Raw genomic sequence first — 12026 nt, 5'->3', positions numbered from 1 at the left:
TTTTAGGAAGCGCAAACTACCCGTTGCGCTCTTCAGCAATTGGCTGTATGATTACCGTAATGTACCTACTACAATGTTACTTGTTCAGCAGACTGCAATTTGTTGCTACTTTTTTTCACAGTGTTGAGATAATTGATGATGAACATAGAGGAAAAGGCAGACCTTTTGTACGGAAGATACCCCGCTGTTATGTGGATGCTTTACATTTTGCATATTGTGATACACAGATGCATGTACCGTTGACAACGTTTCTCAGAAAATCTGTTCTGAGATCATTTTCTTGTTTCAACTAATCGATCTTTATCACCATAGATGTGTGCTATTGGCTCTGCAAAGGAGTACTTTGTCAAACATATTCAGGGCACAATTTGTCAAATGAAAAGTTTTACCTTGAATTGTTGATATTTCATTAGAATGCCATTTTATTGATCAAGAATCACCAGATATATATATACTATATGTGGACACCCCTTCAAGTTATTGGATTTGGCTATTTCAGCCACACCCATTGCTGACACGTGTATAACATTGAGCACATAGCCATGCAATCTCCATAGGCAAATATTTGCAGTAGAATGGCCTTACTGAAGAGCTCAGTGACTTAACATGGCACAGTCATGATGCAACCTTTCCAACAAGTGAGTTCGTCAAATTTCTGCCCTGCTAGAGCTATCCACCCAGTCAACTGTAAGTGCTGTTATTGTGTAATGAAAACATTTAAGAGCAACAACAGCTCAGCCGCAACATGGTAGGCCACACAAGCTCACAGAACGGGACCACCGAGTGCTAAAGCACGTAAAAATCATCTGTCCTCGGTTGCAATACTCCAGACTGCCTCTGGAAGCAACGTCAGCAAAATAACTGTTCGTCGGGAGCTTCATGAAATAGCTTTTCATGGCTGAGCAGCCGCACACAAACCTAAGATCACCATGCGCAATGCCAAGCGTCGGCTGGAGGGGTGTAAAGCTCGCTGCATTGGCCTCTGGAACAGTGGAAACGGGTTCTCTGGAGTGATGAATCACAATTCACTATCTGGCAGTCCGACTGACGACTCTGGGTTTGGCGGAGTCCAGGAGAACGCTCCATGCCCCAAAGTATAGTGCCAACTGTAAAGTTTGGTGTAGGAGGAATAATGGTCTGGGGCTGTTTTTCATGGTTTGGGCTAGGCCCCTTAGTTCCAGTTAAAGGAAATCTTAACGCTACAGCATACAATGACATTCTAGATGATTCTGTGCTTCTAACTTTGTGGCCACAGTTTTGGGAATGTCCTTTCCTGTTTCAGCATGACAATGCCCTTGTGCACAGAGCGAGGTCCATACAGAAATGGTTTATCAAGATTCCATCAAACACCTTTGGGATGAATTGGAACGCTGACCGCGAGCTAGGCCTAATCATCCAACATCAGTGCCCGACCTCACTAATGCTTGTGGCTGAATGGAAGCAAGTCGTCGCAGCAATGTTCCAACATCTAGTGGAAACCCTTCCCAGAAGAGTGGAGGCGGTTATAGCAGCAAAGGTGGGACAATGATTTTGGAATGAGATGTTCGACGAGCAAGTGTCCACATACTTTTAGTCATGTAGTGCATATACTGAACCAAAACATAAACGCAACATGTAAAGTATTGGTCTCATGTTTCATGAGCTGAAATAAAAGATCCCAGAAATGTTCCACACACTAAAAAGCTTATTTCTCTCATTTGTTTACATATTTTTTTGTCAGCATTGATCCTTTGCCAAGATAATCCAGGTGTGGCATATCAAGAAGCTGATTAAATGACATGGTCATTACACAGGTTCACCTTGTGCTGGGGACAATAAAAGGCTCTTCGTCAGGTCAAACAGTGCTCACTTCCCAAAATATACACATTTCTCGTCACATGACCATTCCGCAAATGCAAAATCATGTGTGGAAACAATTTAATTCACTTTTGTGCACAATAAATCATAATTAATCACAGAGGTACATATGGTCATAAAGGATTACATGCAGTGCATTCGGAAAGTATTCAGACCCTACATTGTTACGTTACAGCCTTATTCTAAAATGTATTAAACAAGAATCCTTTATCTACACACAATACCCCATAATGACAAAGCAAAAACAGGTTGACATTTTTGCAAATGTATTAAAAATAAAACATACCTTATTTATACAAGTATTCAGACAATTTACAATGAGACACGGAATTAAGCTCAGGTGCATCCTGTTTCCATTGATCATCCTTGATGTTTCTACAACTTTATTGGTCCACCTGTGGTAAATTCAATTGATTCATTTGATTTGATTTGGATGCCAAGAATTACGTCTGGAAGAAAACTGGCCACAGAAACCTGGCCACATCCCTATGGTGAAGCATGGTGGTGGCAGGATCATGCTGTGGGGATGTTTTTCAGCGGCAGGGACTGGGAGACTAGTCAGGATTGAGGGAAAGAAACGGAGCAAAGTACAGAGTGATCCTTGATGAAAACCTGCTCCAGAGCACTCAGGACCTCAGCCTGGGGCAAAGGTTCACCTTCCAACAGGACAACAACCCTAAGCACATAGCCAAGACAATGCAGGAGTGGCTTCGGGACATGTCTCTGAATGTCCTTGAGTGGCCCGGACTTAAAGATCTCTGGAGAGACCTGAGAATAGCTGTGCTCCCTACCCAACCTGACAGAGCTTGAGAGAAGAATGGGAGAAATACATGTGTGCCAATTTTGTAGCGTCATACCCAAGAAGACTCGACGCTGTAATCGATGGCCACTGGCACGTTGGAGAAGTGTGCTCTTCACTGATGAATCCCGGTTTCAACTGTACCGGGCAGATGTCAGACAGCGTGTATGGCATCATGTGGGCGAGTGGTTTGCTAATGTCAACATTGTGAACAGTGTTCCCCATGATGGCGGTGGGGTTATGGTATGGGCAGACATAAGCTACAGACAACGAACACAATTTAATTTTATCGATGGCAATTTGAATGCACAGAGATACCATGACGAGATCCTGGAGGCCCATTGTCATGCCAGTTATCCGCCGCCATCATCTCATGTTTCATAATGATAATGCACAGCCCCATGTTGCAAGGATCTGTACAGAATTCCTGAAAACTGAAAATATCCCAGTTCTTCCATGGCCTGCATACTCACCAGACATGTCACACATTAAGCATGTTTGACATGTACTACCCGCCTGTTCCAGTTCCCGCCAATATTCAACAACTTCGCACAGCCATTGAAGAGGAGTGGGACAACGTTGGTGTTGGCTACAATCAACACAGCCTGATCAATTATGGGAAGGAGATATGTTGCACTGCATGAAGCACATGGTGGTCACACCAAGTACTGACTGGTTCTCTGATCCACGTCCCTACCTTTTAAGAATTTGTTCTTAACTGACTTGCCAAGTTAAATAAAAGGTTAAATAAAATATTTTGCATCTGTATTCCCAATGAAATACATATATGAAGTCAAATGTATTTATTTAATTTCCTTATGAACTGTAACTAAGTAAAATCTTTTAAATTGTTGCGTTTATATTTTTGTTCAGTGTATATTCGCTGAGCGTCACATATGTTGTGGCAACGTGATTGACAGCCAATGATATGGCTGATTGACAGCCAATGATATGGCTGATTGACATTGTAGGACACACCCACTGGATCAAACCGTGTTTTGCCGTATTTAAAAGTTGAAGTCAATTTCCACGCGCTCCTCCAAGTTCAGTTTACTTAAAAAGGTGAATATTTGCCAAATCTGGTTATTTTTAAAGACGTTGCTTGTTTTACTTTAAAAAAATATATGTTTATTGCCAAGAGAAAGGCTAAGTTTAAGAGCTATCATTATTATGCAGAGTCATTATTTAAACGTTCCTAGTTAGTGAGCTGGCCATGCCACATGTTATTAGCTAGTATCAGGAAAATAAACGTACAAATTAGAAACGCAAACAGTAGACAGCGGTTGAATGCATGATCATGGTGGTAACATTGTAAGCTACCTAACGTTACCTGAAAGATAATTTAAATCTCCACGTGCTACGAGCTTGAGTAAATTAGATCGGTAACCTGGCTTCAGCGACCACCAGGCCACACTTCGAGGAAAGATGTCTACCATCCGATTTGGATCAACTTGTATTCCTTCGAAGACTACTCTAGCTGAGACATTACCACGCTGGAATAATGAGGAAGGGGAGAAGGCTGGTAAGAGTCAAATATATTGCCTTTTGTATTTCAATCAATTACCATTTTTGATTGTTGGCTCCTAGGGACTTCTCATACTTTAATTAAATTCTCTGTCTGCAGTGACCTAAGTGTCCTGCACGGATGTGATCAACTGACTACGACAGAGGCTTGAATACTGCGCTAGCACCAAAGACTTTTATAACTAAACCAAGAGACCACATGTTGTTGTTTCCAAGGGCAGAGCCAAGCACGCGATAGCAATATCCCATTGGCGCGTTTTAGTATGCATATTTCTGTTAGGGAACGCCTACTGTGAATAGCGCGTTTACATTAACTCAATTTGCGTTTGTGCTCCTAAACAGCTTGCTTTTAAAAATGAATAAAAACTTTTGCAAATGGTAATGTCTATAAAACTTAGTCCACTCTGTTTATAACAGATTATAGTTTTTTGGAACATAACTTTATTGAGATCAAATGTTTAATGAGAATTTGAGAATGAGAATGAGAATTTGCAGAATGTTGGCCAAAATCCACTGCCTGCCAGTGGGCTTCCTCTGGAAGTGAGTGGAACCACCAACTGGATGCTTCATGTTTATACATCCAGTGAAATATGTCTCATTGTACAATCCGCCTAGGCCTAACTTTCCCTTTTTGATTGGATCCATTTGGGCAGAGTGCGAATTACGCAATGACATCCGGGTGGTCTCTATTAATGAATTTAATAATAGATGTAATATTTTCTGTTTAAATGACATTTTTAAAGTGGCATGAACACAGCCAGTCATGATATTTTCATTTGATTGTCAAATAAATCACTTCAAAAAGTAGGCTACATGTGCATGTTCGTCCATTCCATCATCCAAACTGCTTGTATAGCCAGCCTACTCATGCCATTTGAAGAATGGAAATAGACATCTCTTACAAAACACCAAAAAGTGTGCCCAATGACATTCAGCCATTGCCATTGATTAGGCCTACATTAATTGATGTCTTGCAGACAGCTGTAAAGGTCGCAGTTGTAAATGAGAACTTTTTCTCAACTGGCCTACCTGGTTAAATAAAGGTGAAATAAAAATTAAGTTGCATTTAGGGGAGCTAACATCTAATTCAAGGTGGCTGAGCCCTGGCTCCCCTGTAATTTTGCACCCTGCATTTGGGTAAACCATAATTCTATCCTTCTGATTCCTGTTTACAAGCAAAAATTAAAGCAGGAAGCACCAGTGACTCGCTCAATTACAGGACTGTTTTGCTAGCACTGACTGGAATATGTTCTGGGAATCCTCTGACGGCGTTGAGGAGTACACATCAGTCATTGGCTTCATCAATAAGTGCATCGACGACGTCGTCCCCACAGTGACCGTACATACATACCCCAACCAGAAGCCATGGATTACAGGCAACATCCGCATTGAGCTAAAGGCTAGAGCTGCCGCTTTCAAGGAGCGGGACTCTAAACCGGAAGCTTATGAGAAATTCCGCTATGCCCTCCGACGAACCATCAAACAGGCAAAGCGTCAATACAGGACTAAGATTGAATCGTACTACACCGGCTCTGACGCTCGTTCGGATGTGGCAGGGCTTGCAAACCATTAGACTACAAAGAGAAGCACAGTCGAGAGCTCCCAGTGACACCAACTGGCAAGTGTCTTCACTGACATTTTCAACTTCTCCCTGTCCAAGTCTGTAATACCAACAAAGTCCCTGTGCCCAAGAACACCACTAAGGTAACCTGCCTAAATGACTACCGACCTATAGCACTCACGTCTGTAGCCATGAAGTGCTTTGAAAGGCTGGTCATGGCTCACATAAACAACATTATCCCAGGAACCTTAGACCCACTCCAATTTGCACACCGCTCCAACAGATTCACAGATGATGCAATTTCTATTGCACTCCACACTGCCCTTTCCCACCTGAACAAAAAGAACACATGTGAGAATGCTTTTCATTGACTACAGCTCAGCGTTCAACACCATAGTGCCCTCAGAGCTCGTCAATAAGCTAAGGACCCTGGGACTGAACACCTCCCTCTGCAACTGGATCCTGGACTTCCTAATGGGCTGCCCCCAGGTGGTAAGGGTAGGTAACAACACATCCGCCACACCGATCCTCAACACGGGCCCCTCAGGGGTGCATGCTCAGTTCCCCTCCAGTAGTCCCTGTTCACTCGTGACTGCACGGCCAGGCATGACTCCAACACCGTCATTACGTTTGCTGATGACACAACAGTGGTAGGTTTGATCACTGACAAGACAGCCTATTTGGAGGTGGTCAGAGACCTGGCTGTGTGGTGCCAGGACAACAACCTCTCCATCAACGTGATCAAGACAAAGGAGAGGATTGTGGACGACAGGAAATAGAGGACCGCGCACTCCCCCATTCTCATCGACAGGGCTGTAGTGGTGCAGGTTGAGTGTCCACTTCACCAACAAACGAACATAGTCCAAGACAGTTGTGAAGAGGGCACAACAAAACCTATTCCCCCCTCAGGGGACTGAAAAGATTTGGCATGGGTCCTCGGATCCTTTAGATTTTATAGCTCCACCTTCAAGAGCATCCTGAGTGGTTGCATCACTGCCTGGTATTGCAACTGCTCGGCCTCCGACCGTAAGGCACAACAGAGGGTATTGCAAACGGCCCAGTACAACACTGGGGCCAAGCTTCCTGCCATCCAGGACCTCTATACCAGGAGCTGTCAGAGGAAGGCCCTAAAAATTGCCTATGACTCCAGCCACCCTAGTCGGTCTGTTCTCTCTGCTACTGCACGCCAAGTCTTGGTCCAAGAGGCTTCTTAACAGCTTCTACCCCCAAGCCATAAGACTCCTGAATATCTAATCAAATGGCTACTGAGACTATTTGCATTGCCCCCCACCCCCTCTTGCACTCATATTACTCTGTTGTTATCATCTATGCATAGTCACTTTAATAACTCTACCTACATGTACATATTCCCTCAACTAACTGTAGCTCCTGCACATTGACTCTGTACCGGTATCCCCCTGTATATAGTCTCGCTATTGTTATTTCACTGCTGCTCTTTAATTACTTGTTGCTTTTTTGTTTTTTTTACCCATATTTTTTTCAACTGCACTGTTTAGGGGCTCGTAAGTAAGCATTTCACTGTAAGGTCTACACCTGTTGTATTCGGCGCATGTGACTAATAACGTTTGATTTTGATTTGACACCTTGCCTACATTAGTCTACTTTTAGCTCATTCTAACTGAGTAATTTCCTTGGTGTTAACTTTGCTCTATGGCATTATTTTCTCTGTTGTCAATAGATCCAGAAGATGCCTGTGATCCAAATAAACTCCTTCAGTGTCCATACGACAAGAACCATCAGATCCGTGCCTGCCGCTTTCCATACCATCTGATCAAGTGCAGCAAAGTTAGTAGCTTCAGGAAGGAATGTTGAAGGCGCAATATGACGTTGTGACATGTCATCTTAAATGTTGCTAATATAGTCAGTTAGTACATGGCAAAACAAGTTATTCAGCTGTCCTCTTGTCCTTTCCTGTAGAACCACCCTAAACTGGCCAGTGAATTAAAAACGTGCCCTTTCAACGCCCGCCACCTGATGCCCAAGCATGAGCTTTCACACCACATTGCTAATTGTGTTGACAGAATATCTGTGAATGCAGAAGACTGTGAGCCTTTTGTTTTACCCTTTCTGTATTTGCATTATTCAATGATAAGCCTATTTGCACACTTTAGTGAGTCTAACCAGGTTCTGTGATTTCCAGTGGGCAGTGCTGAGGTGCAGAGCAAATGGCAGGTACCTGTTAGCACCTGGACGAACACCAACTGTGATGAGGACTGGGATAAAGGTACTCTCTCACAAACTGCTGATTATGCGTGTGTACTCAAAGCAAAGATGCCATGTATGCATTTATTTGTTTCACAACTTCTGCACACTCCGTGGACTGATGCAGTGAATGCAACTTTTCAGATTTTTATGCTGGAGATTTTCTATTGATTTCCATCGGCAGCATTTTATTTAAATGCAGCCTTTTCTTTTTGTAGAAGCGGATATTTCTTCAGTGCCTTTCGTATGGGGAGTGTCCACAAACCTGATCAGTCAGAACAGGTCAGCTAACCACACAAAGTTTGCAGTGGAGTTCATTGCTACTAGATATATTTGAAACAGAGCTGGTTAATATTTTCAAAAGGATAGTAACATCTCATCCTGTGTTCTTGGAATCTTCTTTTTTTAGGACTGAGCCATGCACTACAAATAATCTTACTCCTGGACTCCGAGCTCCAAGAACTCTGCCCTGGAAAATGTGTTAGTCATGTTTGATCTGTTTTATGTTACAGCATTCTGTATTTCTTATGGTTTGGAGCCATGCTGTCTTTTCTTGCTGTACTGTCTCACTTAAAAGCTTGTGTTCACTTGTCACTCTTAGGCTCATTGTATTTCTCATTATTTTTGTTCAGGACTGACTAAGGGCAGAATGAATGACAAAAGTTGGAAGTCAAGCGGCTATCTTGCAGTTAAGTTTTATATCATAGATGCATGTTTTATCTCACTTTGACTTGATTATGGACACATTTGAGAAATCCCATTGACTATTTTGTTTGACTATAAATGCATGCTTTGTAACCTAACCTTAGACATGGTGATTGGGGTTTGTGTCCCCTTTTTTGTTATTAAAAGGCTTTGTTGCAGAATTGTTTCCCTATACTAACTCTGCATGTAGGCTGTTGATGTACTGTATGTTCCTGATGCCCTACTGCAGATGAATATATTCTCACTGTATTGCACATATCAGATATCTTCAAGATGCTCATTATGCTGACTGTAAAGTTGATTTAGCCTCATAATGAATCTTGCTTTGATCTTTTGCCAATGTGTTGTATATTATTGGATTTTGGCCTGTAATTACACAAAAAAAATTTAGGTAATGTTCTGTCCTCATGAAGGTTTAAATGTCTACAATTTGCATGTTGGGCACAAGAGAACTGAAAGGTTGAAAATGGATTGGGCATTTAAGCAGATTGGACTAGAATTGGACATTTAATCCTATCCGATAGGCAAAATCCAGATAAATTGGGCCCAGTTTTACAAAAATTATCTCTTGTTAAACCGTCAATAGACAATAAATTCATCCACGCAGCTGTTATTAATTTAAACGGTTAAGGCCATATCCATAGATGGATTAGCTGACAATGTCACAAACGATGCACGTTCATCAAATGGGGCAGAAGTCTGTTTTGTGATTCTGGATGGAAACAATGACAAGAAGCTACCATTAGGGGAATCGTATTGTATATGGCTCGTTTCAGCATGTATCTTGTTGCAATGTCTTGTTTTGACCGACGCCACCTATATGCTAATATGGCTGAAATTCGCTAGCTAACCGACAACTGTGACAATGTATTTGTGACAAGTGCTTGTTGTGCAAAGTTTGTTTTCAATAAACATTAGAGACCAAATATAGTTTAATAATTTAAGCCAACCCTGTCTGTTTTGCTCCAAAGTTGCGCATGTGTTGGTTTTGTTGCTAAACAACCAACCTGTCTATTTGGATTAGTTAACGTTCTACTACTTCTGAGGTGGTAAACAAAGGGTGTGTACTGCCATCTGGAGTGTGTTTGAACAAGTATAAAGCCAAGTTTGGTAACTCAAACTGCAGATAGAGGTATAGGGACTAAATTCAAATTGCCATAATTCACATTAGCAACGGGAATGTCACGAGCCGGAGGGGGTTTGGCTCAAATGTACCATACATGGTGTGTTCGTAAATTCACTGGAGTGCCAGAGTGCGCTCAAAGGCGTTTGTAAATTCAGATCGTTCAGTTCACACTGGACGCTCTGGCCGAGGAGTAGGGTTGATCCGAGCATTCTGACATTACAACCACAGTCGATTACCAAGCTAACTGGCTAAAGTTGGCTAGCTAATTTACTTCCAGAGACAAATGACTGAAACTCAATCTGACAATCTACTAACACAGCTGTTTCTGCTCTTTCATGTTATCTAGAGTGTTGGTAAATACATATTTGCTGCTGGCAACACAATTGTTTTAATGCCGACGTTTACTGACACGGTCATAACAGGTGTTGGGTGTTTGTAAATTCATCAGCAAATCTGCGCTCAAAGCACGCTCTGAAGAATCCTCTGAAATCGGAGTAGATCCCCTACTGGACTACGTGAAACGGCTCTTAGTTAGCGGTGCGCGCTAAATAGCGTTTCAATCGGTGACGTCACTTGCTCTGAGACCTTGAACTAGTAGTTCCCCTTGCTCTGCAAGCGCCGCGGCTTTTGTGGAGCGATGAGTAACGATGCTTCGTGGGTGACTGTTGTTGATGTGTGCAGAGGGTCCCTGATTCGCGCCCGGGTGTGGGCGAGGGGACGGTCTAAAATGTATACTGTTACATATGGCTAAACGGAAACTATTCAGCTAGCTATGCAAGCAACTTTTCATGCATCTATCATACTATACTCTTGGATAATGCAAAATGTCAAAACCATTTGAAAACATGTTTATTTTCTCAGCCATAAACATTCATTTAGCAAGACAAAGCGTAAATCATAGTCCAGATGCGATAGTCTGGCATCCCATTGTAACATAGCTGTGCGGCTCCTTCAACTGTTTACCATTGGGGAATTATTATTTTTAAATGGGCCAATGCATTAGCAGCAGGGTCTAGTCTGCTTAGTTCATTGACTATATGAACCACAAAAAAAGTGGGATGTCCCGCTTCCTATTCCATCTTGGTTACTGCCACCTGCAGTTATGGAATATTTGCTCACAGAATTCATTGGCTTATCCCTCTTGATGAAGTTGTGTGGTCCTTCCTAAACCCATAGGAAGTCCCACCCAGTTGACTATGTTAAAATGGTGGAAGTCCTCAATGCAATGTCCATGCCAAAACTGGTTATTTCCAAGTAGTGATCTCTGGTGTCACCTTAGTGCTGCTTGCTGCCATAGTCTTTGAAGATATGTTTGCCCTCTGGTGAGTATTACCATCGGAACAACTTAGTCCTACTTTGAGCAGACCATGGGAGATTTGTTCTATTTGACATTCATTTCATACACCTGAAATAAAAGATTTCCTTGTTTACCAAGACACATCTACTGTGGGAATTTACCCAACACGTTGTATGAATGGAAATTGAATGTTGGTGTAGCCTACTGTTATTTGTTTCCAATTTTATGTAATCCATTAAATACAACTGTGTTTAAAATATAATTGTCTGGTATGGTCCTTTATCAAGGTGATCGGGGTTTGAATTTCTATTAGTATGTATTTAGCAACAGTGCTTTTAGAAGTCACAGTAGGGCTCAACACGCCTTTTCTTTGACATGAGCTATTTGCATGAATGTTATTTTAGACAGGGTATTAGGTAATGATAATGTAATTTGTTTTTAAACTTGTGCACAAGAGGTTTACTGATCTCCCACACATGGGTTTTATTGATATTCCTGCATGGATGGTGACACATTCTATAGCATTGGTATAGAGGCTATGAAAAGAACCCCAATGTTTGACAGTTAAACTTTTAAAAGAAGAGCTATAAAATATATATTCAAGGAACATACTGAAAACTTTATTTTAAAATACATATAAAGGTGTAAAAAATGACATTACTTTATGGTCATGGTCTTGAGACCGACTCCAGTCTTCTACAGGCAGATTTGATCATACTTTCTCATTTAATTAGATTGCAGCCAAGGAAAATAATGGCAAAAAAATCAGTGAGCGACAATACGCACAGCATAGCGATCTGCACCACGTGAAGAGGTAATTTTCCTCAGGATGAGTCACACTGAATCCGTTGTTGGTGATAACTGATGCAGCTGCTGAAAGGTTGCTGCGTCCACGCACAGTGTCAAATCCAGAGTGCTCTTCTCTAGACAACGT

At 41.9% G+C, this 12026-nt stretch overlaps 1 protein-coding gene across 1 annotated transcript; it reads left to right on the top strand.

The window, feature by feature from the left end:
- The first annotated feature begins 3629 nt into the window (after window positions 1-3629).
- Window positions 3630-9055, top strand: zgc:56699 (uncharacterized protein LOC405758 homolog). The gene is made up of 6 exons (XM_064922511.1): window positions 3630-4178; window positions 7441-7547; window positions 7680-7806; window positions 7903-7986; window positions 8183-8246; window positions 8374-9055. The coding sequence occupies exons 1-6, from the start codon at window positions 4082-4084 to the stop codon at window positions 8447-8449; spliced, it is 555 nt and encodes a 184-aa protein (XP_064778583.1). The 5' UTR covers window positions 3630-4081; the 3' UTR covers window positions 8450-9055.
- Window positions 9056-12026: the final 2971 nt, after the last annotated feature.

This window comes from Oncorhynchus masou, chromosome 18, assembly GCF_036934945.1.
Source record: "Oncorhynchus masou masou isolate Uvic2021 chromosome 18, UVic_Omas_1.1, whole genome shotgun sequence".
In the NCBI taxonomy this organism is placed as follows: Eukaryota; Metazoa; Chordata; class Actinopteri; order Salmoniformes; family Salmonidae; genus Oncorhynchus; species Oncorhynchus masou.
The sequence above is the reverse complement of the archived record's forward strand: the minus strand, read 5'-3'. Positions and strand labels throughout refer to the sequence as shown.